General features: G+C 58.1%; 4 protein-coding genes across 6 annotated transcripts; all 4 read right to left on the bottom strand.

Moving 5' to 3' along the window:
- Nucleotides 1-299: 299 nt before the first annotated feature.
- GALE (UDP-galactose-4-epimerase) lies at nt 300-3,113 on the bottom strand. Of its 2 annotated transcripts, none has more exons than XM_066204336.1 (11): nt 3,031-3,113; nt 2,186-2,312; nt 2,004-2,119; nt 1,738-1,851; nt 1,448-1,624; nt 1,247-1,360; nt 1,109-1,175; nt 938-1,023; nt 749-826; nt 516-630; nt 300-438 (listed from the first exon to the last, which is right to left on the bottom strand). In XM_066204336.1, the coding sequence occupies exons 2-11, from the start codon at nt 2,304-2,306 to the stop codon at nt 383-385; spliced, it is 1,044 nt and encodes a 347-aa protein (XP_066060433.1). In that variant the 5' UTR covers nt 2,307-2,312; nt 3,031-3,113; the 3' UTR covers nt 300-382. The 2 variants fall into 2 exon arrangements, with proteins under 2 accessions (XP_066060433.1, XP_066060432.1); XM_066204335.1 differs by lacking the exon at nt 3,031-3,113 and adding an exon at nt 2,418-2,664.
- A 516-nt stretch (nt 3,114-3,629) lies between these two features.
- On the bottom strand, nt 3,630-8,259 carry HMGCL (3-hydroxy-3-methylglutaryl-CoA lyase). 2 transcript variants are annotated; one of them, XM_066204551.1, is made up of 9 exons: nt 8,171-8,259; nt 7,669-7,758; nt 7,325-7,432; nt 6,869-6,964; nt 6,192-6,340; nt 5,818-5,881; nt 4,878-5,066; nt 4,526-4,651; nt 3,630-4,239 (listed from the first exon to the last, which is right to left on the bottom strand). In XM_066204551.1, exons 1-9 carry the CDS (start codon nt 8,219-8,221, stop codon nt 4,138-4,140), a joined length of 975 nt encoding a protein of 324 aa, XP_066060648.1. In that variant the 5' UTR covers nt 8,222-8,259; the 3' UTR covers nt 3,630-4,137. The 2 variants fall into 2 exon arrangements, with proteins under 2 accessions (XP_066060648.1, XP_066060649.1); XM_066204552.1 differs by lacking the exon at nt 8,171-8,259 and adding an exon at nt 7,947-8,046.
- Nucleotides 8,260-8,826: 567 nt separating this feature from the next.
- On the bottom strand, nt 8,827-13,220 carry FUCA1 (alpha-L-fucosidase 1). The gene is made up of 8 exons (XM_066204546.1): nt 12,867-13,220; nt 12,154-12,288; nt 11,906-12,043; nt 11,156-11,261; nt 10,630-10,830; nt 10,312-10,502; nt 9,739-9,838; nt 8,827-9,175 (listed from the first exon to the last, which is right to left on the bottom strand). The coding sequence occupies exons 1-8, from the start codon at nt 13,208-13,210 to the stop codon at nt 9,035-9,037; spliced, it is 1,356 nt and encodes a 451-aa protein (XP_066060643.1). The 5' UTR covers nt 13,211-13,220; the 3' UTR covers nt 8,827-9,034.
- A 789-nt stretch (nt 13,221-14,009) lies between these two features.
- CNR2 (cannabinoid receptor 2) lies at nt 14,010-21,020 on the bottom strand. The gene is made up of 3 exons (XM_066204550.1): nt 20,396-21,020; nt 19,855-19,994; nt 14,010-15,726 (listed from the first exon to the last, which is right to left on the bottom strand). Exon 3 carries the CDS (start codon nt 15,658-15,660, stop codon nt 14,611-14,613), a length of 1,050 nt encoding a protein of 349 aa, XP_066060647.1. The 5' UTR covers nt 15,661-15,726; nt 19,855-19,994; nt 20,396-21,020; the 3' UTR covers nt 14,010-14,610.
- Between the last annotated feature and the right edge of the window lie 593 nt (nt 21,021-21,613).

The following is a 21,613-nucleotide window of genomic DNA, read 5'->3' as shown; positions in this document are numbered from 1 at the left end:
GGGCTCCCCCTGAGCCCTCGAGGCAGGGAGGGAGCAGGGGCTGGGCCCAGCTGTCCCAGTGCTGCATGCCCAGGGCACAGGGAGGGCCCAGGAGCTCCTGCTCGCAGCCTGGGCTGGCTGCAGCCCCGGGCCATCCCCACGAGGGGTTCCGTGCCTGGGCTGCCAAAGCAGCCCCCGGCTCCGTTCTCTGCTCCTCGTGGTTCTGCTCTGAGAGATGCAAAGCCCTGGGGGATGAGGATGAGGAGCGCGGAGGCTGAGGGTGCTCCAGCCTTCCTGCCCCGTGCCAGAGGCAGGAGGGGGAGCTGGAGCTGCTCTCCCAGGATGGGAAGGAGGCAGGGCTGGCTCCGAGCAGCCCCGGGCCCGGCCAGCCCTCGGCCACAGCTCAGTTCTTGCTGAAGCCCGTGGGGTTCTGCAGCTGCCAGCGCCACAGGTCCTCACCTGGAGCGGGGAGAAGGGAGGTGAGGGAGGGCAGGGGGCTGGCAGCGCCCGCCGTGCCAGGGAGGGGATGCCCTTACACATCTTGTCCAGGCCAAAGGCAGCCTTCCAGCCCAGCTCCCGCTCGGCCAGCGCGGGGTCAGCGTAGCAGGAGGCCACGTCTCCCTCCCTCCGGGCCGTGATCCGGTACTTGATCTGCGGGGACAGCAGCACCGTGGGCTCGGGGGCTCCCAGAGGGGCTGAGGGATCCCCTGTGGGGAATCAGGGGTCTGAGGGAGCAGCTGCCCCTGTGACCCTGCAGCTCTGCCCTTACCTCCCTCCCCGAGGCTTTCTCCATGGCCTGGACCATCTGCAGCACGGAGTAACCGGTGCCTGTGCCCAGATTGTAGATCTGGGAGGAGGAGAAAGGACAGGGATCGAGAGGAGAAGGGCCAGGCCCCCCTTCAGCCCCTGTTGGGACCCCCACACCCCCCCAGGGCTGGCAGCAGCCCGAGGTTGGTACCTTGCAGCCACAGTTCTCCTTGAGCTTCTTCAGAGCAGCGATGTGGCCCTTGGCCAGATCCACGACGTGGATGTAATCCCTGACCCCTGTGGGGAGGCAGAGGGTGAGGCAGGGCCTGGGCCGCGGCCAGGGGTTTTTGGGAATCCCAAATTCCACCGTCCCGTGACGCACCCGTTCCATCGTCAGTCTTGTAGTCGTTCCCAAAGACGCTCAGGAATTCCCGGCGTCCCACTGCCACCTGCACAGAGGGACGGCCCCGTCACCCTGCGTCCCCTCCCCGGGAGCCCCCCAGGGCTCTGGGGCTGGTACCTGAGCCACGTAGGGCATGAGGTTGTTGGGGATCCCCTGAGGATCCTCTCCGATCATCCCCGACTCGTGGGCGCCGATGGGGTTGAAGTAGCGCAGGAGGACGGCGTTCCAGTCCTGGGGACACGGGGACAGGGCTGCTGCTCACCCCCGTGGGGACACAGCTGGGCTGCCGCCCCACACCCGGGGGGGGCAGCTCCTCACCCTCTCTGCTTTGCACAGATCCCGGATCATCTCCTCGATGAAGAACTTGGATTTGCCGTAGGGGTTGGTGCAGCCCCCCACCGGGTGCTTCTCGTCCAGGGGGAGGTACTTGGGGTCCCCATAGACGGTGGCGGAGCTGCTGAACACGATGTTCCGCACGCCGTGGGCCTTCATGGTCTGCGAGAGGGCGATGGATGCAGCTCTGTGCCCTGTGCCAGCCCTCCGCAGGCGCTGGCAGGGCCCGGGGAGGGCAGAGGGGACAGCACGGGGGCACTGCTGGCTCCTCTCACCTCCAGCAGCCGGATGGTCCCGGTGAGGTTCACTCTGTAATATTCCAGAGGCTTCTGCACTGACTCCCCCACGGCCTTCAGCCCCGCAAAGTGCATCACGGCCGAGAACTGGTGCTGCGGGGGGGCAAAGGGCAGCAGGAACCAGCCGGAATTCCCCCAGGAGCTCCGTTCAGCCAGCCCGGGGGGCTCCACGGCCTTTCCTCCCTGTTCCTCTGCCTCCCACCGCGGCCCAGGAGCCCCCCGGGGCACTGCGGCTCCTCGCTCACCTTGCTGAAGAGCTCCTGCAGCGCCGCCTCGTCCGTGATGTCGAGCTCCTGGAAGAGCACGGGCCGGTGCACGATCTCCTGCACCCTCCGGAGGCTCTCGGGGAGCTCCTCTGAGCCTGCGGGACGGAGGGCAGTGAGGGACGGCCGCGCTGGGGCCCGGCCCGGCCCGGGGCTCGCCGTACCTCGGATGGCGTTGTGGAAGTTGTCGATGACCACGGGGACGTAGCCCGCCTGCAGCAGCTCCAGCACGCAGTGGCTGCCGATGTAGCCGGCGCCGCCCGTCACCAGGATCTTCTCTGCCATGGTTCCCTGCGGGGGGAGAAGCCCCGAAGCTTCAGCCGCGGGCTGGGCACGGCCCGGCCGCGGTCACGTCAGCGCGGCCACAGGTACGGGCGGGGCGGGGCCGGGTCACACCTCCCGGATCCCGGAGACGAGCCCCGGCTCTCCCTGTTACACCCGGCCCAGGTCCCGGCTGCACCCAGAGCCCTCAGGGCACGAGGTCTCACTAGGAACTAATTAGTTAATTAATTAGGGTGGTCTCCGCAGGTGGATCAGCCCTGCCCTTCAGCCATTCGCTGTTTTTCCCGCAGTTCCTCCCTTCCCCGCTCCAGCCTCCCCCCGGGAAGGACTTTGGGAGCGCAGCGATGCCCGCGGGGCGCGGCGGCTCCGTCCCGGGAAGGGGCAGGAGCGGAGGGAAGGAAACGGGAAATTTCTTCCCTCCCGGAGCTGCGGACCCAACCCGGGCCCCGCAGACCGCCCCGTCCCGGGGCTGGGGGGACGCAGCACCGGGGCCAGGTGGGGAAGGCAAAAGTAACGCGGATTTCAGCGGGAGCGGGGACAGGGCCGGGGGGGACCGGGGGAGTCCCGGGGGCAGAACGGACCCCGCGGACTGGAATGAACCCCCCCCACCAAGCCCCGGGGGTTTGGGCGCTCTCTACCAAAGGAAGCAGGGCGGGCAGCACATCCCTCCCCTCCCGGTCCCCTCCCGGTCCCCTCCCGGTCCCCTCCCGGTTCCCCGGTCTCTCACCCGCCGCCGCCGCTCCCGCTCAGCCCCGCGAGGGGCGCGGCCCCTTTAAGGCCGGGCCTTGGCCCCGCCCCCGGCGCCACGCGCGCGGCTCCTCCATGGAAACGTGTCACGGCTACGGGGCGGCGGCGGGGACAAAACACCGCGGGGGGAACGCAACCATTGGTGGGCGTGGGAAGGGGCGGGGCCACCGGGCAGCCCGGTGCCGCAGCGCCCCCTGGCGGAGACAGGAGGCCGTTGCCCAAACGCCGAATTATCGCCCCAAACCCCGAATTATCGCCCCAAACCCCGAATTCTTTCCCAATTCCGCCTCATTTCTGCGGCGTTTCTTAGCGAAGTTTATTGAAGTCGTGTGGAGAGGCGGCACAGCCAGCCTCAAACCAGCCCTGCCCCCTGGAAGGACAAAGTTCCTGCGCCGGTCTCCAGTCTCACAAATAAACTGTTGAATAAATTATTTTAATTAGCGGGGTTGGGGGCGGTTCCCAAGGACCTGATCACCGTGAGGAGCAGGTGTTTCACTCTCTGGGGGTGGAAGGAATTCCTCATCCCCCTCCCAGCCCACGATGCAGAGTTTCCAGGTAGAAGAGGCACTTGGAACCAAATTGAATCCAATTTTTAATAGCTCAGACTATTAAATAATGTGTTTATTACTCCTGCTACTTGGAGGTATCTTACAACAGATACACAGTGCAGAACCAGTCCCTGAAGGCTGAGGGGCCCGAGGCTGAGCAGAGGGAGGATTCGGCCTCAGCCTTTGGACATTTGTGCAGGGGAGAGAAGGGAGAAGGGCAAAGCCTGACCTGGAGCAGCGCTCTCTGCAAAATCTGTGCCTCTGCAGGCAGGAGCTGCTGGGTGCTGCTCTGGTCAGAGCCTTCCTCAGCCCCTCCACGTGCTCCCTTCTCTAAGGCACATGGTGACATCCTCAAGGTCCAGTAGAACACAACAGAACAGAGTATTCTCTCCTTTCTTCATCATTCTGGTGGAATTTGAGCTTCCTCTCCAACACTGAGCTGGGGAGGAGCTCAGGAGATCGGAGACAAATCCCAGCCAGATTCAGATCAGAGAGGACCCTCGGTTTCTTCTTGATCCAAGGAGAAATTCCACTCAGTGTCACAGTCTGCAGGAGGCCTGAGACACCTTGGAATTGGTTTTCCTGTTCAGGGCATTGCAGATGAAGGTGCCCGTGTCCATCAGCTTCTGCAGATCCACTCCCTGCATGGGAAAGGCACAGGAAAAACCTTGAGGGATATCTCCACCATCCCAGGGAGCTCCAAACCCCCTCCAGCCCGGCCTTGGGCACTGCCAGGGATCCAGGGGCTGCCACAGCTCCTCTGGGCACCTGTGCCAGGCCTGCCCACCCTCCCAGGGAATATTTTTCCCTGATAACCCCAGGCCCTGGTGAATTCTCTCCCCAGGCCCAGTGACCCCCCAGCTGCTCCCTGAGCCAAACCCTGCCCGGTGCAGAGGGCTGGGCAGAGCCCAGGGCAGCGGCACTCACCGTGTGGATGCCCAGCCCGTTGAGCATGTACACCAAATCCTCTGTGGCCACGTTCCCCGAGGCTCCCTGGGCATAGGGACACCCCCCAAGGCCGGCCACCGAGGCGTCCACCACGCTCACCCCCATCTGAAGACAAGCCCACAGTCAGGGGAGGCACAAAATCTGCATCTCCCAGGGAAAGCTGCCTTATTTGGGTGGCTGCCCCATCCCTGGGAGTGTCCCAGGCCAGGCTGGATGGGGCTTGGAGCAGCCTGGGATGGTGGGAGACGGGCAGGGGGTGGAACAAGATGGGCTTTAAGGTCCTTCCAAGCCAAGCACAGCACGAGTCAGGGATGCAGAGCAGGAATCCCACCTGCAGGGCCACCAGGATGTTGGCCAGAGCCTGTCCATAGGTGTCGTGGCAGTGCACGGCCAGAGCCCCCACGGGCACCTCCTTCATCACCACAGTCAGCATCTCCTTCATGCTGCCCGGGGTGCCCACGCCGATGGTGTCCCCCAGCGAGATCTCGTAGCAGCCCATGGAGTACATCTTCTTGGAGACCTGTGCCACAGCCAGCACGGCACTGAGAGTGGGCACTGCCCTGCCCAGGGCTGATTCCTGCTGTGCCAGGACACCCTGGACACCTCCTGCCCTCCCCAGGGCTGATTCCTGCTGTGCCAGGATACCCTGGACACCTCCTGCCCTGCCCAGGGCTGATTCCTGCTGTGCCAGGATACCCTGGACACCTCCTGCCCTCCCCAGGGCTGATTCCTGCTGTGCCAGGATACCCTGGACACCTCCTGCCCTGCCCAGGGCTGATTCCTGCTGTGCCAGGATACCCTGGACACCTCCTGCCCTCCCCAGGGCTGATTCCTGCTGTGCCAGGATACCCTGGACACCTCCTGCCCTGCCCAGGGCTGATTCCTGCTGTGCCAGGATACCCTGGACACCTCCTGCCCTGCCCAGGGCTGATTCCTGCTGTGCCAGGATACCCTGGACACCTCCTGCCCTCCCCAGGGCTGATTCCTGCTGTGCCAGGATACCCTGGACACCTCCTGCCCTCCCCAGGGCTGATTCCTGCTGTGCCAGGACACCCTGGACACTCTTCCTGCCCTCCCCAGGGCTGATTCCTGCTGTACAGTGACTCCTTGGACACTCCTCTCTGGGATTAAAAATCTTCCCTCAATGCCCCATTTCAGCTGGATTCAGTCTCTGGGTATTCCCTCAGGTAAACCCCCAGTGCCCACTTCACATCCCTAAAAATAAATCCAAACCCTCTCAGGAATTCTGGTTCTGTTTATGGCTGACTCACCTCTGCAACTTTCGCTGCAGAAATCTTCCCTTCATAGGGACATCCAAGGACACAGGAAACGTATCTGTGGTTAAAACAAAGCCCACAGTTTTAGCTGGGAAAGTCCAGTGGGATTCTGCTGGACAAATCAGCATTTTCCATGCCTACAGGATGGGAGAATCAATTTTATATTCCAGAAGTCCAGTGGGCAAAGGTTACAGGATTTCAACCATTTCTTTTTCCCTGGGTGTGCAGTTTGCCAAGATGAGCCCACAGGGCAGGAGGGTGTGTGTGACCTGTGCGTTCCCATGTGGGATGTTTGCCAGGAAAACCTGACCTGGGTTATTCCAGAACGAATGGTAACACGTGGGTGAACTCCAGCAGGAACTCCTTACCCCCTGACAGGAATGTTGGCTTCCTTTGCTGCCCTCATCACCTCCTCAAACCTCTCCAGGCTCTCCTCGATGGAGCAGTTGATGTTTTTCTGAGTGAACTTCTCGGATGCTGCCCCAAAGATGGAAACCTCTTTGGCCCCTGCTGCCACCTGCAAATAAAACATCCCAAACTGCAATCACAGGACACTGAGGGTGGAAAAGAGCCCTGAGGTGAGCGGGTCCAGCCCTTAACCCAGCAGTGTTGGTAAATCAAAGTCAGGTGATTTTTTGTGTGGGGGAAATGACAGAGCCACAGCTTCACCATTTCATGGCCAGGTGTTAATTCAAATGTTTCAGTGGCACCTCTTGGTAGAAATGTGTCAAACCAGCCCCATAAAGGACTTCCCTTTACAGAGGCTCTTCTGTTCCTAACCAAATCTGCCTGGCTTATTTAGGCTTGAACACCTTGGAGCTCTTCTCCAGCCCCAGTGACTCTGTGACCTACAACCTCTGACTGCAGTTCTCTCATTTCATAAAAGCATTTCCCCCCCAGTCCTTCCCTCAGTTCATTCTGCAGCAAGACCACCGGGACAAATCAGATTTTGCCTTGCAAAGGGCGAGTCCACAGGTGCAGGAGCAAAGGATCAGGTGGGATTGGGAACCCCCGGGGTGGACACTGAGGTTTTCCCAGCCCTTACCGCGGCCTGGAATCCCTTCAGGTTTGGGGTCAGCACAGGGTAACTGATCCCAGGGAATTTATTAATCCCCTGCATCACCTCGGTGTGATCAGCCATCTGCAAAGGAAACCAGGAAACAGCCGTGAGGGTGACAACCGCCACTGCTGCCAGCCAGAAAATCATCAGCACAATTCCTTTTTGTGAAGGGAACGGAAAGACTTTGGGCTCAGAGCCTGTAAAGGCAAAGAGAAGTGCAGCCTGTGAGGGCTCAGGGGTCAGCCAGGCAGGCCAAAGTGCACACACGGCGGTTTGTGCGTGACCTGGCTGTCCCTTGGCCCTTCCCCAGGGTCCAAAGGGAACCTCTGGGATATTGTGACTGCTCTGCTGGTTCTTGCCCAGTACCAGGGGTTTGGGAGCAAGCAGGATCACTGCATTGCTGCACTTCTGGAACACTGCAGATCCTGTGTGAACACCGACCTGAGGAACCCACTTGGGGGACACGAAGCTGGTGGCCTCTATGACCTGCAGCCCCGTCTCTGACAGCATGTTGATCAAATTGATCTTCACCGGGGTGGGAACAACATTCTGAGAAAAAGAAGAAAAGAAAACCGACCTAAAGTTGTTGTTATTATTATTTCCACAATAAACTCTTCCACCACTCAAAAAAAAAAAAAAAAAAAAAAAAAAAAAAGCAGCAATTTTTCGACATCAAAAAAGCAGCACTTAAAGAAAACCCGCCCCATCGGTGGGCACAGGGGAGCGTTTGGGGGAATCGGCTGGAAACACCCCCGGAGGCGCGGGGAGCCCGGAGCCGCCGGTACCTTCTCGTTCTGGAGCCCGTCGCGGGGTCCCACCTCCACCACCTTCACTCGCTTCGGGTACGGCCCGGCGGCCGCGGCCGCGGAGCTCACCTGGCACGGAGGGGACAGTCAGCCGAGCGCCCGGAGCCCCGCTCTGCCCCAGCCACAGCCCCGTTTGGCTCCGTCCCGGTGCCCCAGTCCCTGTGTCCTGTGTCCCAGCACCCCTCGGCCCCTCTGCCCCCCGTTCCGACCCCCTGTGGCCCCGTTCGGCTCCACCCCGGTGTCCCCCGGTCCCTCACGGGCCGCAGCGATCCGGCCCAGCGCGGAAAGAGCCGCCGCGCCGCCGCCATGTCCGCCGGCGCTCACGTGACCGCACCCACCCCCCACGTGATAACGGCGGGGCGTGGCTCTGCGAGTCACGTGATCCCGGCGGCGGCACGCCCCCCGCATGGCGCCGGCCGCGCTGTCCCCTCGGTCCCGCTGTCCCCTCGGTCCCTTGTGGCCGCCCGCAGCCAGCCCGGACCTGTCCCCAGGCGGCGTCCCGCGGCGCGGAGCCCGTGTCACAGCGCGGCATCTCTCCCCGCGGCACTGCCCGGCCGGCGCGCCCGCCGCGCACTTATAGCGGCGGCTTTGCCGCTGGCCGCAGCGCTGCGCAAACACGGCGCTGTTTGTTTTGGGGCGGGCCCCGCTCCGCGCCAGGGTCAGCGGCGTGACGGGGCTGTGAGGCAAAGGGGACGCGGCTCTCTTGTCCCTTTTTGTCCCCTTTTTCTGTTTGTAACGGCGTCATCACCGGCGCTGCTGTGAGCGCGTCCGGGATGTTTGTCACTTGGGTCACAGCTCCCGCAGCACCAGCTCCGCACGTGGCCCAGCCCGGGGCTCCGCTCCGGCTCAGCTCCGAGTGTCCTGGCAGGTTTTGCTCGGGCAGGAACAAAACAAAGCCTGTGTGCAACGCCGTGGGGCCTCCACAGCAGCAATTTCATCTCACACACACATTGTTCAAATCTTTTTAAGAAGTTCAGCATCCAGGCAGGAAACCTGCTCTCACTGGGACTGTGCAAGCAGAAGTCACAAATGCAATTCACAACGGTGGAGTCTCTTAAATTCACTAAGAACAAAACCTTTCCTTGTAGCTGTCCCCAGCAGAGTATCAATAAAAGTTTGTATCATGTTTCTTACAGATGATTTCTTCCATTAGATTTACTCATCGTGGAAGCAGCTGATCACAGCTGTTCCAACCAACACCAAAATAACACAAGGCAACAGAGACTGGAGGAGAGATTGGTTCTCTCGGGTGAAAAATAATGTATTCAACGTGAAACATAAAAAATCCTCTTGGATTCGGTCAAAAAGTAAGGCACTGGGAGATGCTGAGTGCCCCTCACAGGCATCACTTCACCCCCTCCAGCTTCGCCACCCAGCCAGACTGAGGAGGGAGGGGAGATGGGAGCATGTAGGGCAGGGTTATGAGCATCCCTTTCCCTGGCTCTTCGTGCCACTCCAGAGTGCCAGCAAAGCCCAGCAGTGTCACCTGCAGAGGAGGGAAGGGAGGGGACACTCAGCTGGAGCTCAGCAGGCCCCCTCACACAGCCCAGCATTCCCCACAGGCCCAGCTGTGCTCACGTGGCACAGGGGGGGGACACACGGGGTGTTTTGAGGCCAAGCCGGGCTGCAGTTTGTTGTTTGGGGTTTGTTTGTTGCTGATGCTCTGCCCCTGTTTGTTCAGAGCAAAGGACACTCAAACATTTGCGTCAGGGTGACATCTGCCACGAGCAGGGCACTGCACCTGAGCTGGAGCTGGAGCTGCAGGACAGCCCCTCCTGCTCTCTGGGTATTTGCTTCTCTCCCCTGCCACAGCAGGATCAAAACACTGCAGAGAGGAACCTTCCCTGGCAGCCAGGAGCCCGTGCTGGCAACTCCTGTGCCATGTTCCACGTGAGCCAAGGCCTGCGGACAGCCTGGGATGCTGCAAGGAGCCCACAGCACACAACCTCAGCTGCCCCAGCTCCTAAATTAACCCAGGCTGGCCCTTCCCAGCCCACAATGCCCCCAGAAGGGCTCTCAGTGTGTGGTGCCTTGTTTTAAATTCCTTACCTGTGTGCCTGGGGATGGAATGGGCGAGGACAGACGCAGGACACTGTCCCGAGGCCAGAGCAGGAAGATGGCAAAGACCACAGGGCCCTTGGAGGTGTACCTGAGGGAGCAGAGCTCAGCAGGTGAAGGGCACCAGACACAAACCTGACCTTTCCAGGCAGCAGGAGAACACTGCCTTGCCTTCTGTCACCACACAGGGGTCACCTACTTCCCCCTGACTCCAAATCTGTCACTTTGGACCCACCATCAGCCCCTCAGCGCTGGCTGACGAAACCCAAACAAAGTTTGCATTTGTGTGCAAATGTCATTGCTAAGCTGGCCTGGCCTCATCCTGATCCCTGCTCCACATTTCTGGGTTGAACACACTGGAGGAAATGAAAACAACTCCATTTTTTAGGCATTTCTGGCCAGGACCACTACTTAAACAGTCCTGGACATCTTTTAAAGGAAGGGGTTTGTTTTGCTACTGAAGCAAGATGGATGAAATCCTAATGGCAAGACTACAGAGCGTACCAAAGGAGGGAAAAGATCAGAAATAAACATCAGGTCAGGTGTGAGCAGCAGAGTCCTTACCAGACGGTGTCTGTGGTGTTCTCCATCTGCACCCTCCAAGGCTGGGATTCATAAATGGCCTCCCCATTGGTGTCCAGCCACCTGCCAAGGGCCAGCAGTCTTTCCTGGAAGATGGGGACAATCACCCCTTCTTTTGTAGGTCCCACGTTGAGGAGGTAGTTGCCACCCAAACTCACAGTCTGCACCAGCTCCTGTGGAGGATAAAGCAAGATGACAAACTGCATTATCCTCACCTCAGACAACACAGACGCTGAGCAGTTTCACCCTCTTAACTCGAAGTAATCCTCCCCCAGGCCATTCTGAGCTCAGGGTTCTCACCTCAATCATGCTCATTTCATCCATCACCTCGGGCAGGCTCATGTTGCTGCGGTAGCCCCAGGAGAGCCTGTCCAGGGAGGAGCACATCTCCCACTTGTGCTCTGGCAGGGTGCCTGGCCTGAACTTGTCAGCGCAATTGTAGAAACCCCCGTGGTGGCAGGAGCAGCCCCGGCCCCAGCGATCGTTGACAACCACGGTGTCCTGAGAGAAGGAAACGCAGCTCAGGGCACAAAACCTTTTGGTGCTTGGGCTGTCCCCTGAGGGAAGCGCCTGAAAGTTCCCTGTGTGATGGGAACCCTTCTGAGAAGGCTGAATCCCTCCCTCTGCTCACTCAGGCAGCAGCTGAGGCAACACTGGCCCGAGCCTCTCACGAGTATCCTGCAAAGGACAGCCAAGGTTCTCTCTTTGTCAAAGAATAAAACACATCTGGCAAGCGTCACGGAGGTTTCTGGGTTGCTCACACATCCCCCAGCTTGCTGCCCTTCCACACCCACCCGATGCCACGAGGGGCAGCAGGCACTGGTACCTTGACAGGGCTGTCGTTATAGAGCCAGGCAAGGAAAGAGGTGGAATTCCAGTAGGAATCTGGAGCTTCCCAGTCTCCATCCGACCAAATCAGGTCTGGTTTGTATCTAAGGGAGACAGATGTTGTTTCGCAATGGCTTATCTGCTCCTGCCACACTGAGTTTCTTGGGTGTGGGGTCGTTTCCCTTCCCCTTCCCACAGCCTGCCATCACCATTTACTTCATTTCCTGCTTCTCACAAAGCTCTAAGGGAGGTTCTTGCCGCAGCCAAGAGCAAGGTGTTGATCCACAGCTCAAGAGAGGGTGCAGTTCTTCCAAACACCCAGAATTTGGCACCTCAAAAGTGATTATTCTTGAGCTGGGACAACGACCCACAAGCCCAAGCTTTGTATTTTTGTCAGCAAGGGGGAGCAAGGCAAGGATGCAAATTCACAGTGAAATCACTCTTCTATTCTACTAAATACTGAACAATTTGTTCCACTTCCAGCCACCCTGCACAAAAGCAGGATTAAAGGGAATTGCTTTTGCAAAAAAAAAAAAATAATAATTGTCCCTGCCTCATTCTACAGATTTTACCTTCCATGGGGCAAAAGGGAACCCCTTTTCTAATTACCACAAATCATTAGTGGTAAGCAAAGTAAATCTGCTCAGCAAAAATTACCATTTCTCTCACTTTGCACCCACTTTGCACCTTTCTCTACAGAAGGGAAAGCAGGAAATGCTGGTGATCCTGAACCGGTTGTGGCTCTTACTTTAAGACAAGGTCATAAAGTTCTGGCATCGTCTTCTTGAAAACGAAGCTCTGGGTCTTGAAGTCACTTTGTTTGTCAGCGAGGTAGAGAGGGTGAAACCACTCCATCAGGGAGTGGTACAGCCCTACACGGAGGTTGCTGGAGGACAAAGCACAGAGGGAAGAGCGAGGCTTCAGTGGGGATTAAGAAGCAGTGGAAATTAAATTCCTGCCATCATTATTTTCCATTATTTGCATGCAGGGCCATACCTCTCCCTCAGGGCTTCTCCCAGCTCTCCCACCAGGTCTCGGTGGGGCCCTGTATCCACGGAATTCCAGTTCCAGGACACTGGGGAGCCCCAGTTGGTGAAGCCCTCGTGGTGCTTGGTAGTCAGGACCACGTACCTGAGAGGGGAAAAGGGTTTGGTTGGGATGGCAAAGGAGCAACTGAGAGATTTCCCAGCCTCACTGCAAAGCTGGTCACTAAAACAGCAAGGCACAGGCCAACCACGCTGGGAGGAGCCCTCTGTCACTATCCTTTGTGCAAATGCAAAAAGAAGGGAGGCTTTTAGTGGATGTTAATGCTGGGAAACTATGAACAGTCAATACCTAGGAAGGAGCAAGACCTGACATCTCCTCAGCACCCTGGGCATGACCCCTGAGGGATCGCCAGCACTGTTCAGGGACCCCCAGTCCCTCAGGGATCCCTGGCCTCGCCCCTTCCATCCCCTCAGAGACTCCTGCATCCTCTTGGGAATATCCTCCTATGCTTCCTGAGCTTTTCCAGCCCCTCAGGGACCCCTCATCCCCTCAGGGACCCCTGGCCATGGCACTCATCCCCTCGGGGACCCCCCATCCCCTCAGGGACCCCCGGCCATGGCACTCATCCCCTCGGGGACCCCCCATCCCCTCAGGGACCCCCCATCCCCTCAGGGACCCCCCATCCCCTCAGGGACCCCAACCCGGCGCCCCCCGGCGCTGACCTGGCCCCTGCCCTCTGGAAGAGCCGTGCCCACTGGCGGGGCTGGAAGTCGTAGGCGGTGAAATGGGGCGCGAACTCGGCGTAGGTGGTGCCGGGCGGGAAGCGGCGGCGCACGAAGCGCTCGTAGGCGGCGTCGTGCTGGCCCTGCCAGTGCCACCAGAACCACTCGGAGCCCCAGGCCGGCACCGAGAACACCCCCCAGTGCACGAACACCCCCACCTTGGCCCGGTCGAACCAGGCGGGCAGCGGCCGGGCGTCCAGGCTGGCCCAGTCCGGGCGGTAGCGGGGAGCGGCCAGGCCCGGGCACAGCGCGGCCGCCACACAGAGCAGCGCCCGCGCCGCCATGGCCGCCGGGCCTCGTAACGTCACCGCCGCCATGGCCGCCGGGCCCCGTGACGTCACCGCCGCCCCCTGAGGACCACGGGTTCGAGACTGCGGCCCGGCCGCTGAGGAATGTCCCGGGAAGGGATGAAGGATCAGCGGGGCTAACCCCAGGAATCCCACCCTGGGCATCCCTGGAGCGCTGTCCAAAGGCTCCTGGAGCTCTGGCAGGCTTGTGCCCATTCCCTGGGGAGCCTGGGCAGGGCCAGCACCCTCTGGGGGAAGAACCTTTCCCTAAATCCAACCTAAACCTCCCCTGGCACAGCTCCAGCCGCTCCCTCGGATCCTGTCCGTGGTCACAAAGATTGGAGCTGCCCCTTCAGTGCCCTGCGGACTTTGGTAACTCTCCCCTCAGTTTCCCCATCTCCAGACCCTCCCATGAAGGGCTCCCAAAACTCTCCCAGGGCCTGGGTGCATCCTCTGGGACAGGGCTCCCAAAACCTTCCAAGGGCTGGTGACATCCTCTGGGACACAGGGCAGAGTGCAAGGGCCTCGTGGCCATGCCCTGGCCAAGCTCATCCCTGTTGGAGGCATTTTGGGAGCTGGCAGCTGCTCCAGGTCACTGGTGAAAGGGCCCTGTCCCACTTCATTGTCTGTTCGGTTGAAAATGCTGCTTTTGCGTAATTTGCGAAAAACAAAAACCACCAACCCCAATCAAGTTCCTCATGCTCAAAGTATTTGCCCCAGTTTGGGCTTAAACGTGTCACCTGGAGGACTTTGTTCAGCAGGAAAGAAAAGGAAGAAAAACCTGGGAAATGGCTTATATGTTTATTCACATAACATCCAACAAACACCTGTGTGGGTTTTCAGGTCAGTTCTCCCGAAATCTGCTGGAGGAAATGTGCTGCCTGCAAGGTCCTGTCTGCCCCAGCTCTGGCCAAGTCCTTAAGCCACAGTGAGAACGTTCCACTGAGGTTGGAAAAGCCTTCCCAGACCACGGAGTCCAAGCTGTGCCCGCTCCCCACTTTGTCACCAGCCCAGTGCCACCTCCAGGTGCCACCTGCAGGGATGGGGACTCCAAACCTCCCTGGGCAGCCCCTTCCAAAGCCTGACCAACATCTCCATGAAGAAATTCCTGCTGATTTCCAGCCTGAACCTCCCCTGGTGGGAGATTATCACGGAATCATGGAATATCCTGAGCTGGAAGGGACACCCCGAGGTGTGTCCAGTCCAACTCCTGGCCCTTGCAGGACACCCCAACAATCCCAGCCTGTTCCTCAGAGCAAAGTCTGTCCCAGAGTCGAAGGGTGACATTAGCAGGAGCTGTCTCCGTATCACAGCTGATCCCTCCACTCCCATCAGAAGAGAGAAGTGATCCAGTGTTCCTTCCAGCCCGGGCGTGTGGGTTTCCCTCAGGTGCCTCCCTACACTGTGCGTGTGTCCTCACAGACGGTCTCTATCACGGAGGACCTGTGGGTGCTCTCTGCCTCTGGGCTCTCCTCAGCGGCCTTCAGCTGCCTCCTGAAATGGGAGAACACCCTCCTCAGCGAGGAGAAGAGCTCCTTGCTCCTCAGGGCGTAAATGATGGGGTTCACCATGGAGTTGAGCAGGCAGAGGGTGCTGCAGAAGGCGAACACCTTGCGCAGGCGGTCGCTCAGCCTGGAGAAGACGCTGTAGGTCATGAGCACGAGCACGGGCGACCAGCAGAGCACCAGCACAGCCAGCACCATCACCAGGGTCTTGGCCAGCATCACGTCCATCCTCATGCGGCTGTTTGGCTTCCCTGCCTGTGCCTGGTGCTTCTCCATGTAGGCCACGTGCTGGCGAGCCCTCCAGAGCACGTGGGCGTAGGCGTAGACGATGCAGCCCAGCAGCACCACCACGAAGCACAGCCAGCCCGACAGGTAATTGTCATCCACAAAGGGGAACAGCTCGGAGCAGGAGGAATCCAGCACGCAGCAGTTCCAGCCCAGCAGGGGCAGGCAAGCAATGGTGGCACAGGTCAGCCAGAGCACCCCCAGGGCTGTCCAGGCCCTTCTCCTGGTCATCAGGAGCTTGTATTCCGAGGGCCGGCTGATGGAGAGGTAGCGGTCCAGGGCTGTGAGCAGCAGGCTGCTGAGGGAGGCAGAGAAGGACGTGTTCACCCCTCCCAGCTGCAGCAGGAACACCTCCTTGGAGAAACCAGCTTCGTTGAACACGTGGAAGTTCACGAAGCTGCAGACAAAGATGATGCTGGCCAGGATGTCAGCCAGGGCCAGGCTGCCGATGAACAGGTAGGAAGGCTTCTTCCTGATCCCGGGGGAAGAGAAAATCAGGTAGAGCACCAAGGAGTTCTCCAAAACACACATTGTCCCAAAGAGGCCACACAGGATGCCAATGCTTATCTTCTGTGCCTGTGTGCTGAGCACCATGAAGCACTCCATGGTGTTCCTGCTGCACTTGGAGGTGTTTGCAGGTATCCTGCAAGTGTCCATGGTGCTCACCTGGAGCTGGGAGCTCACACAGAGCCCTCTGCTTCCTTCTGCACTTCTTCCCGTGCTCTGAAAAAGGTGGAGGTGAAGAGGACTTAGCAAGCAACAGATTAAACCCAGACACTTCCCTCCCTTCAGAGGGGAGTGAGCAAAATGAATTCAGCCCACAGAGAGCTGCTTTCAGATCCACAGCCCAGGTGCTGGATCCAGGCTTTCCCAGCAGAGCTCCAGGCTTGGTCCCACTGGTTGTTGGGCTGAGACCCATTCCCAGTGTAGGAAATGTCCCATTTCCCACAGCCCAGGGGCACCCTGGCTGTCCTGCCTCGGTCTCCCGGGCTGGTTCCTCACCACAAGAGGGAAGCAGCAACGCTGAGAATGGTACAAATCCTGAGGCAGCTCTCATCGCTCCTCCAGGATTCACTGCTCAGGGAAGGGAGGAAGGGACTGCTCATGGGGACACTGTGCCGTGGGCAGAGACAGGGGTTAGAGACTGGGTTAGAGAGCAGGTGAAGAAGCAGCTATGGGACACCCCAAAGCTGCCTGAATTACAGCAAAATGCTGTGCCCAAGCCCATGGAACAGGTCCCTCCTTTCCAAAAGCTTCCAGGATCCCTCATGCAGGCCATGGGATCGTGAGTTCCCTTTGCTGGAGGAGAGCACTGAGCTGACAGCGTTCCCTTTCCCCCAAAACAAACAAGTCACTGTCTCTCCCTGCCCTCGGCCCTCTTGTGAAAGAGGAAACGTCCCAAACACACGAGCCACAGCCAGCATGTGTGACAGCCACAGAGCAGGGGCAGGGCTGCTGGCCTGTGCGTTCCAGCCACCTGTACCCCTCCGTGTGTGCTTCCCCTGCCTGCTGTGTGAAATTCAGCTGCTGGCGGAGGTGACAGCAGCCAGCACTGCCCAACAAACCTGTCTGGGACATCTCAGCAGTGACACCAGTTTTATACCTGGCCCGAGGACTTCCTTCCCCACTGATTCTCCCTGACACTCAACACCCTTCCTGTGTTTCAGGAGTTGCAAAATACCCCCAAAGACTCAAGGGGCTGCCCAGGAGGAGACAGAGCAGAGCCCCAGCCCCACATTTGAATCCTGCTGCCTGTCAGGGCTGGGACATCGGTGGCTGCAGGGAGTTCAGTGCATGCTACAGGCAGAGCAGGGCAATCCTGGTTGGGATTTCTTGGCATTCCAGGCTGGAGGAGTGCTGGACTTTGGGCTGACGTGTGGCTGAGTGTTGCAAGCTGCCCTCCTCTTACATCAGGCTCCTGCCTGGGGTAACAGCACAGGGCCAGGCTGTTGCCTTCAGATCTCAGAGCTCTCGTTTCCTGCAGCCCTTCGGAGGAGCACCACACAGGCAGCAGGAATTACCAACTGCTGTTATTAAACCTGACAACATCCCTCCCTCTGGAGAGAGATGGATTTAGCTGACAGATGGACTTTTCATATAGCAGGGCTCACCAGGGACCACTGGAGCAGAAACTGCCTCGAGCCTGCAAACCTCCCCAGCCAAACCCCAGCATCCAAACCAAGACATCTCGTCATTAGCAGCCTCCTGCAGCACCTTGGCACCTGTTACCTGCAGCCAGCATTCCCAGCACCATCATCAATCCTCAGTCCTGCAGTTGTGCAATATCCAACAAACATCCTGAGGAGCCTGGAAACCACTGAACACCAGGCAAGGGAGTGAAGGCAGCAAAATGCCATCCCTGACGTTCTGCTGCTTGGGGAGACAATCAGCTTATAATGTTAAAATAACTCCTGCCTAGTGCCTGTCAGCACAGCAAGTCTGAAATTCTCAGTGACCAGGGTTCCGACACTGCCTGGCCCGGCCCAGCTCACTCCACTAAGTTGAAAAAACTCAGATAAGCCTCAGGTTCAAAATCCTGTGCTGGGCTGACAGCAATCAGCCAGCCCTGATCTGCCTTTCCCACATCTGTCTCAGGCTGAAGGACAAGGACAGATCTCTCTGCTCCCCCAGACCCTCCTTGCAGCTCCTGTGTCCATGAGGAAAAGCACAGGGCTTTGCTCCAGCTAAAGGTCTCTTCTGCACGAGCATGAAAACACAGGCAGTGCCAAGAGCTCCTCTCCTTGCACTCCTGTCCCTCATGTTTTTTGCTTTTTTGGCCACAAAGCTGTTTTTTCCTGCTCATGGGACATTTTCCTCTTGTCAGATGGGCCCCTGGATTTGTTTGTCCATGCCCTCTGCCCTCTGCCTGGCTTAGCTCCTGGGAAAAGTGCCAGCCCATATCTGGTTCCTGGGGGGGGAGAGCTGACCTGCAGCGTCCTCCATGGGGCAAGTCCCACTTCCAGGGTGAAAACCCCCTTTCCAAGAGCAGCGTCTCCACCTCCCTGGGAATCCCAGCCCCAGGCATGGCTGTGCATCTCCCCACAACCAGCCTGGCAAGCCCAGGGAGTCCCAGCCCCGTGGGCTGACAGCTCAGCTCAACAAGAAAGAGCCAAGTGGCTTCTGGCTCTCCTTTAGATCCAGGGACTGGTTCCCTGGAAGTGCAGCAGCTGAGCCGAGATTCCCTGGGCTTCTGCACAGGATTAACTCTCTGATCACAGCACAGCATCTCCTGCCAGCAGGAAGGCCCAAGGTAGGGAATAATTTGCCAAAATAACGTGTCCTTGCAGAAGAGAACTCCCCCCAGCAACAACTAAGTGAATGAACGAGGGGCGAGTTATTAGGAACAGAATCCAGATACTTGGGAATGCAACATATCCCTGATACAGCCCCAATGATTGCAAAGTGCCCAGAGCAGCAGAGAAACCTCCCCTCCCACTAGATCTGCTGCAAACCCACTCACTCCAGCCTAATAACTCCAACTGGCTTCGGGGGAAATTAAATTTACAAATGAAAAAGCCCTTTTCCTTCTCAGTGCCTCGCTGTGACTGATTCCAGCTGTCGGGCTCGCCGTGCCTTGCACGCAGCAGCACCAGCCCTGCTTCCACTTGGGATGGCTCCTGCACTCACAGAGCCAGCACAGCATCCTGCTGAACTCAAAAGTTCCCTACCAGTGGCTTAGATAATGCAAAATGAAGTTTCCCTGCTGCAATCAGCCTGTGCATTGTGCCTGCAGCACTCTGAAAGGGCTGCTCTTGAATATTTCATGCTCAGAATATCTGAGTTTGGAGCTTGGCAATGTAATAAAATGTCTTAAATGATCACCTGCTAGGAACAAGTGGGGTGATTTGTGCAAAAAATTGTCACTAATGCTTGCAAATTTCACTTGCTGAAGAAGCAAAGTATCTTTTGCTTTACAAACATTTTAGTTTACATGTGATTTCCTGGTTGAGTTGCAGAAGTTTTTCCATTATTTTGGAATTAGCTGTTCGCCCTGCTTCGTCCTGCTGCCACATTAAATAACACCGAGTGGAATTCCCTTCCTGATGCAAGACCTGTCTGCCTCAAAAGCCACACTGAAGATTATTTGGTTATTTAATATGATTTATATTTAATATTTAATATGTTATGAGTCCAGCTCTGCCCATGTGTGACTGCCTGAGGCGACAGTAAAGCCAGGACGGTGCAGAGCAGCTGCACGTGCCAGTGTGGGTACAAAGCAAGGCAAAACCAGAGCTGCTCTCACTGCACCAAAACCATCATAAACACTGAACTCAGCATCACATCCCCACAAGACAAATGGAAACACCTCTGACACAGAGAATCCAGGGATGCTTTGGGTTGGGAGGGACCTTAAACCCATCCAGTACCATCCTTCCACTGTCCCAGGTTGCTTCAAACCCCATCCAGCCTGGCCTTAGACACTTCCAGGGATCCAGGGGCAGCCACAGCTGCTCTGGGCACCTGTGCCAGGCCCTCCCCACCCTCACAGGGAAGAATTCCTTTGAACCCATTCCTCCTTGTCCTGCCACTCCAGTTCCTGATGAACTGATCCAACATTAACAATTCCCAAAATCAGCTGTAAAGAGTTAACCCCCATCCTGCAGTGAAGCACTTACCTTTCACCTTCTCCTTAGGAAAGAATCCATCCTAAAAACCAATTTCCCACCCTGTGTCGCACATTGCCTTGCAGTTTATCCTGGGTTAATCCCGGGAATCTCCCCGTGCAGCAGAGTCTCCCCAGCCTGCCTGGCGCACAGCAGCACCGAGGGCTCTCAGGGATGATGTGTTCCAGTGTGAGAAAAGGAGCCAGGGCTGCAGGATGCTGTGGGTCAGCAAACACAAACCACTCACCTCCCCACGGATGCTCTGGGGCTTCCCATCCCCGTGGCTCTCAGGGCAGCTGGTGCAGCTGCGGACAGCTCCTGCTTCCCTCTCCTCTCACGGCACTTCTGGTTTCGTCTGGGTTCGTTGAACCGTTCTGGTTTATTCCCCTGGGTTGGAAATCCATCAGTGTGAATCCTTCCTCTGCTTCCTTGCTCTCTGTCACATTCTTTCGGAGAATGTGTGTCGGGTTTTCTTTCCTTCCCCACTTCTCCTCTGGGTGTTGTGTTCTGCTGCCTGCTCCTGCCACATCTACAACCACCCAAACCCTCCAGCTCACTGAAATAATCCTCCCAGTCCCTCTCATTTCTCCATGTAACTGCAGTGTTGGAGGCAAGAGACATTCAGGCTCTCTTCCTGATTTCTCTGGGAACATGGAAACGTATGGGGAGGAAAAAAGCCAGGAGGCAGATGTGGGGAAATCTGATGTACCTGGCTGTGTGCAGGTCTAAGGGCAAGCTCAGACATCTGCTGTGTGTGCCTGCAGCTCCACGAGCAGCACAAACCTCACCTGTGCCCCCGAATTTCTCCGTGCACAGAGTCAGCTCATGCCAGAGGAACGAGATGATTTTCTCTCTGCAAGTGGAAGGGAAATGGCTTAAGGGCTTCATTTACACAATCCCTGTGGTCAGGAAGGACCCGGGGCTGCGGAGGCTCTGGTCTGTTTTCATCCATCCTTCCTCCAGCAGCCACTTCCCCCTGGGCTGGGCAGCAGCTCCCCGGGGCTGGGGGGTGCTGGTGGCGCTGGGAGCAGGGACAGCCCCCGCGTGACACCGGGGACAACATCGCCGCCTCACTGGAGGGAGGCAGGTTCGCCCCGAATCCCAGAGGAACTGGCCGCATGGGGGTTGGGTGTAGGCCATACGGGGGAGCCTTGGAAGTGAAGGAAAGATGTGATCCTTCGCCCTTGGACGCGCCTTACCCCGCTCCGGCACCCCCAGAGCCACCCCACAGCCCCACCCCAGCACCAGCAACTCGACTCCCCAGCTGGGAACTCAACTTTCCCTCCTGCTGCGATCCCAGTTCCCTCATTCGGTGGATTCACGAGCGGTAACACCCCGTCCTCTCCAAACCCTGCTTCTCCTCCTTCCCCTTCGTGCCCCCGTTTGCGGCTCAGGGGTTCCGCAGCTCAGCGGTGCTCGGCTGCCCTCTCCAGGGAAACCCGGACAGCGGCCGCGGAGCAGCTGGAGAAAGGCAGAACCGGGAACTGAGCGCTTCCTCCTGGCCGGGAAAAGGGGATTCCCTGGCTCTGCAGGGACCTGCCTGACCCTGGCGGGGCTGGCAGGGCTGGGAGGGAGTCTGGAAACCACAATAACCACGACAGGCATCGCGGGCTGTGCTGGAAGCGCAGGAGATGATGGGCTGTCAGCTCTGTCTCAAAAAATAATTCTTCCATTCTCGTTCCCAGGAATGGAGAAATTTGCAGGAAAAGGTACGAGACTGTAAAGAGCAGGTGAAAACCAGAAAGTTTCTTTATACTGGTCCTGAGCTTCAACAGTAGCAGCAGCCAGCCCCAAATTATTCCCTGCTTCATATCCAAGCAGCATCCTGTGAAATAAGGACCCAGATTTCCTCTGTCTGCAGAGGGGACCTGTTGTGTCACAGGAATGTGTGTTATAGGAAAGAAATCTTATTATTGCAGCATGGCTAGAAGCTTTTGACTCTGATTTATAGCAAAACAATTCTCCTGCCAGACTAAAGGAAAACCATTACAGCTGATTCCTGTACT

The sequence above is a fragment of the Chamaea fasciata genome, unplaced genomic scaffold, assembly GCF_029207755.1.
Source record: "Chamaea fasciata isolate MVZ Bird 193981 ecotype frontalis unplaced genomic scaffold, bChaFas1.0.hap1 SCAF_26, whole genome shotgun sequence".
NCBI classification, from domain to species: Eukaryota; Metazoa; Chordata; class Aves; order Passeriformes; family Sylviidae; genus Chamaea; species Chamaea fasciata.
Note: the sequence above shows the minus strand (reverse complement) of the source record. Positions and strands in the feature narration are given on the sequence as shown.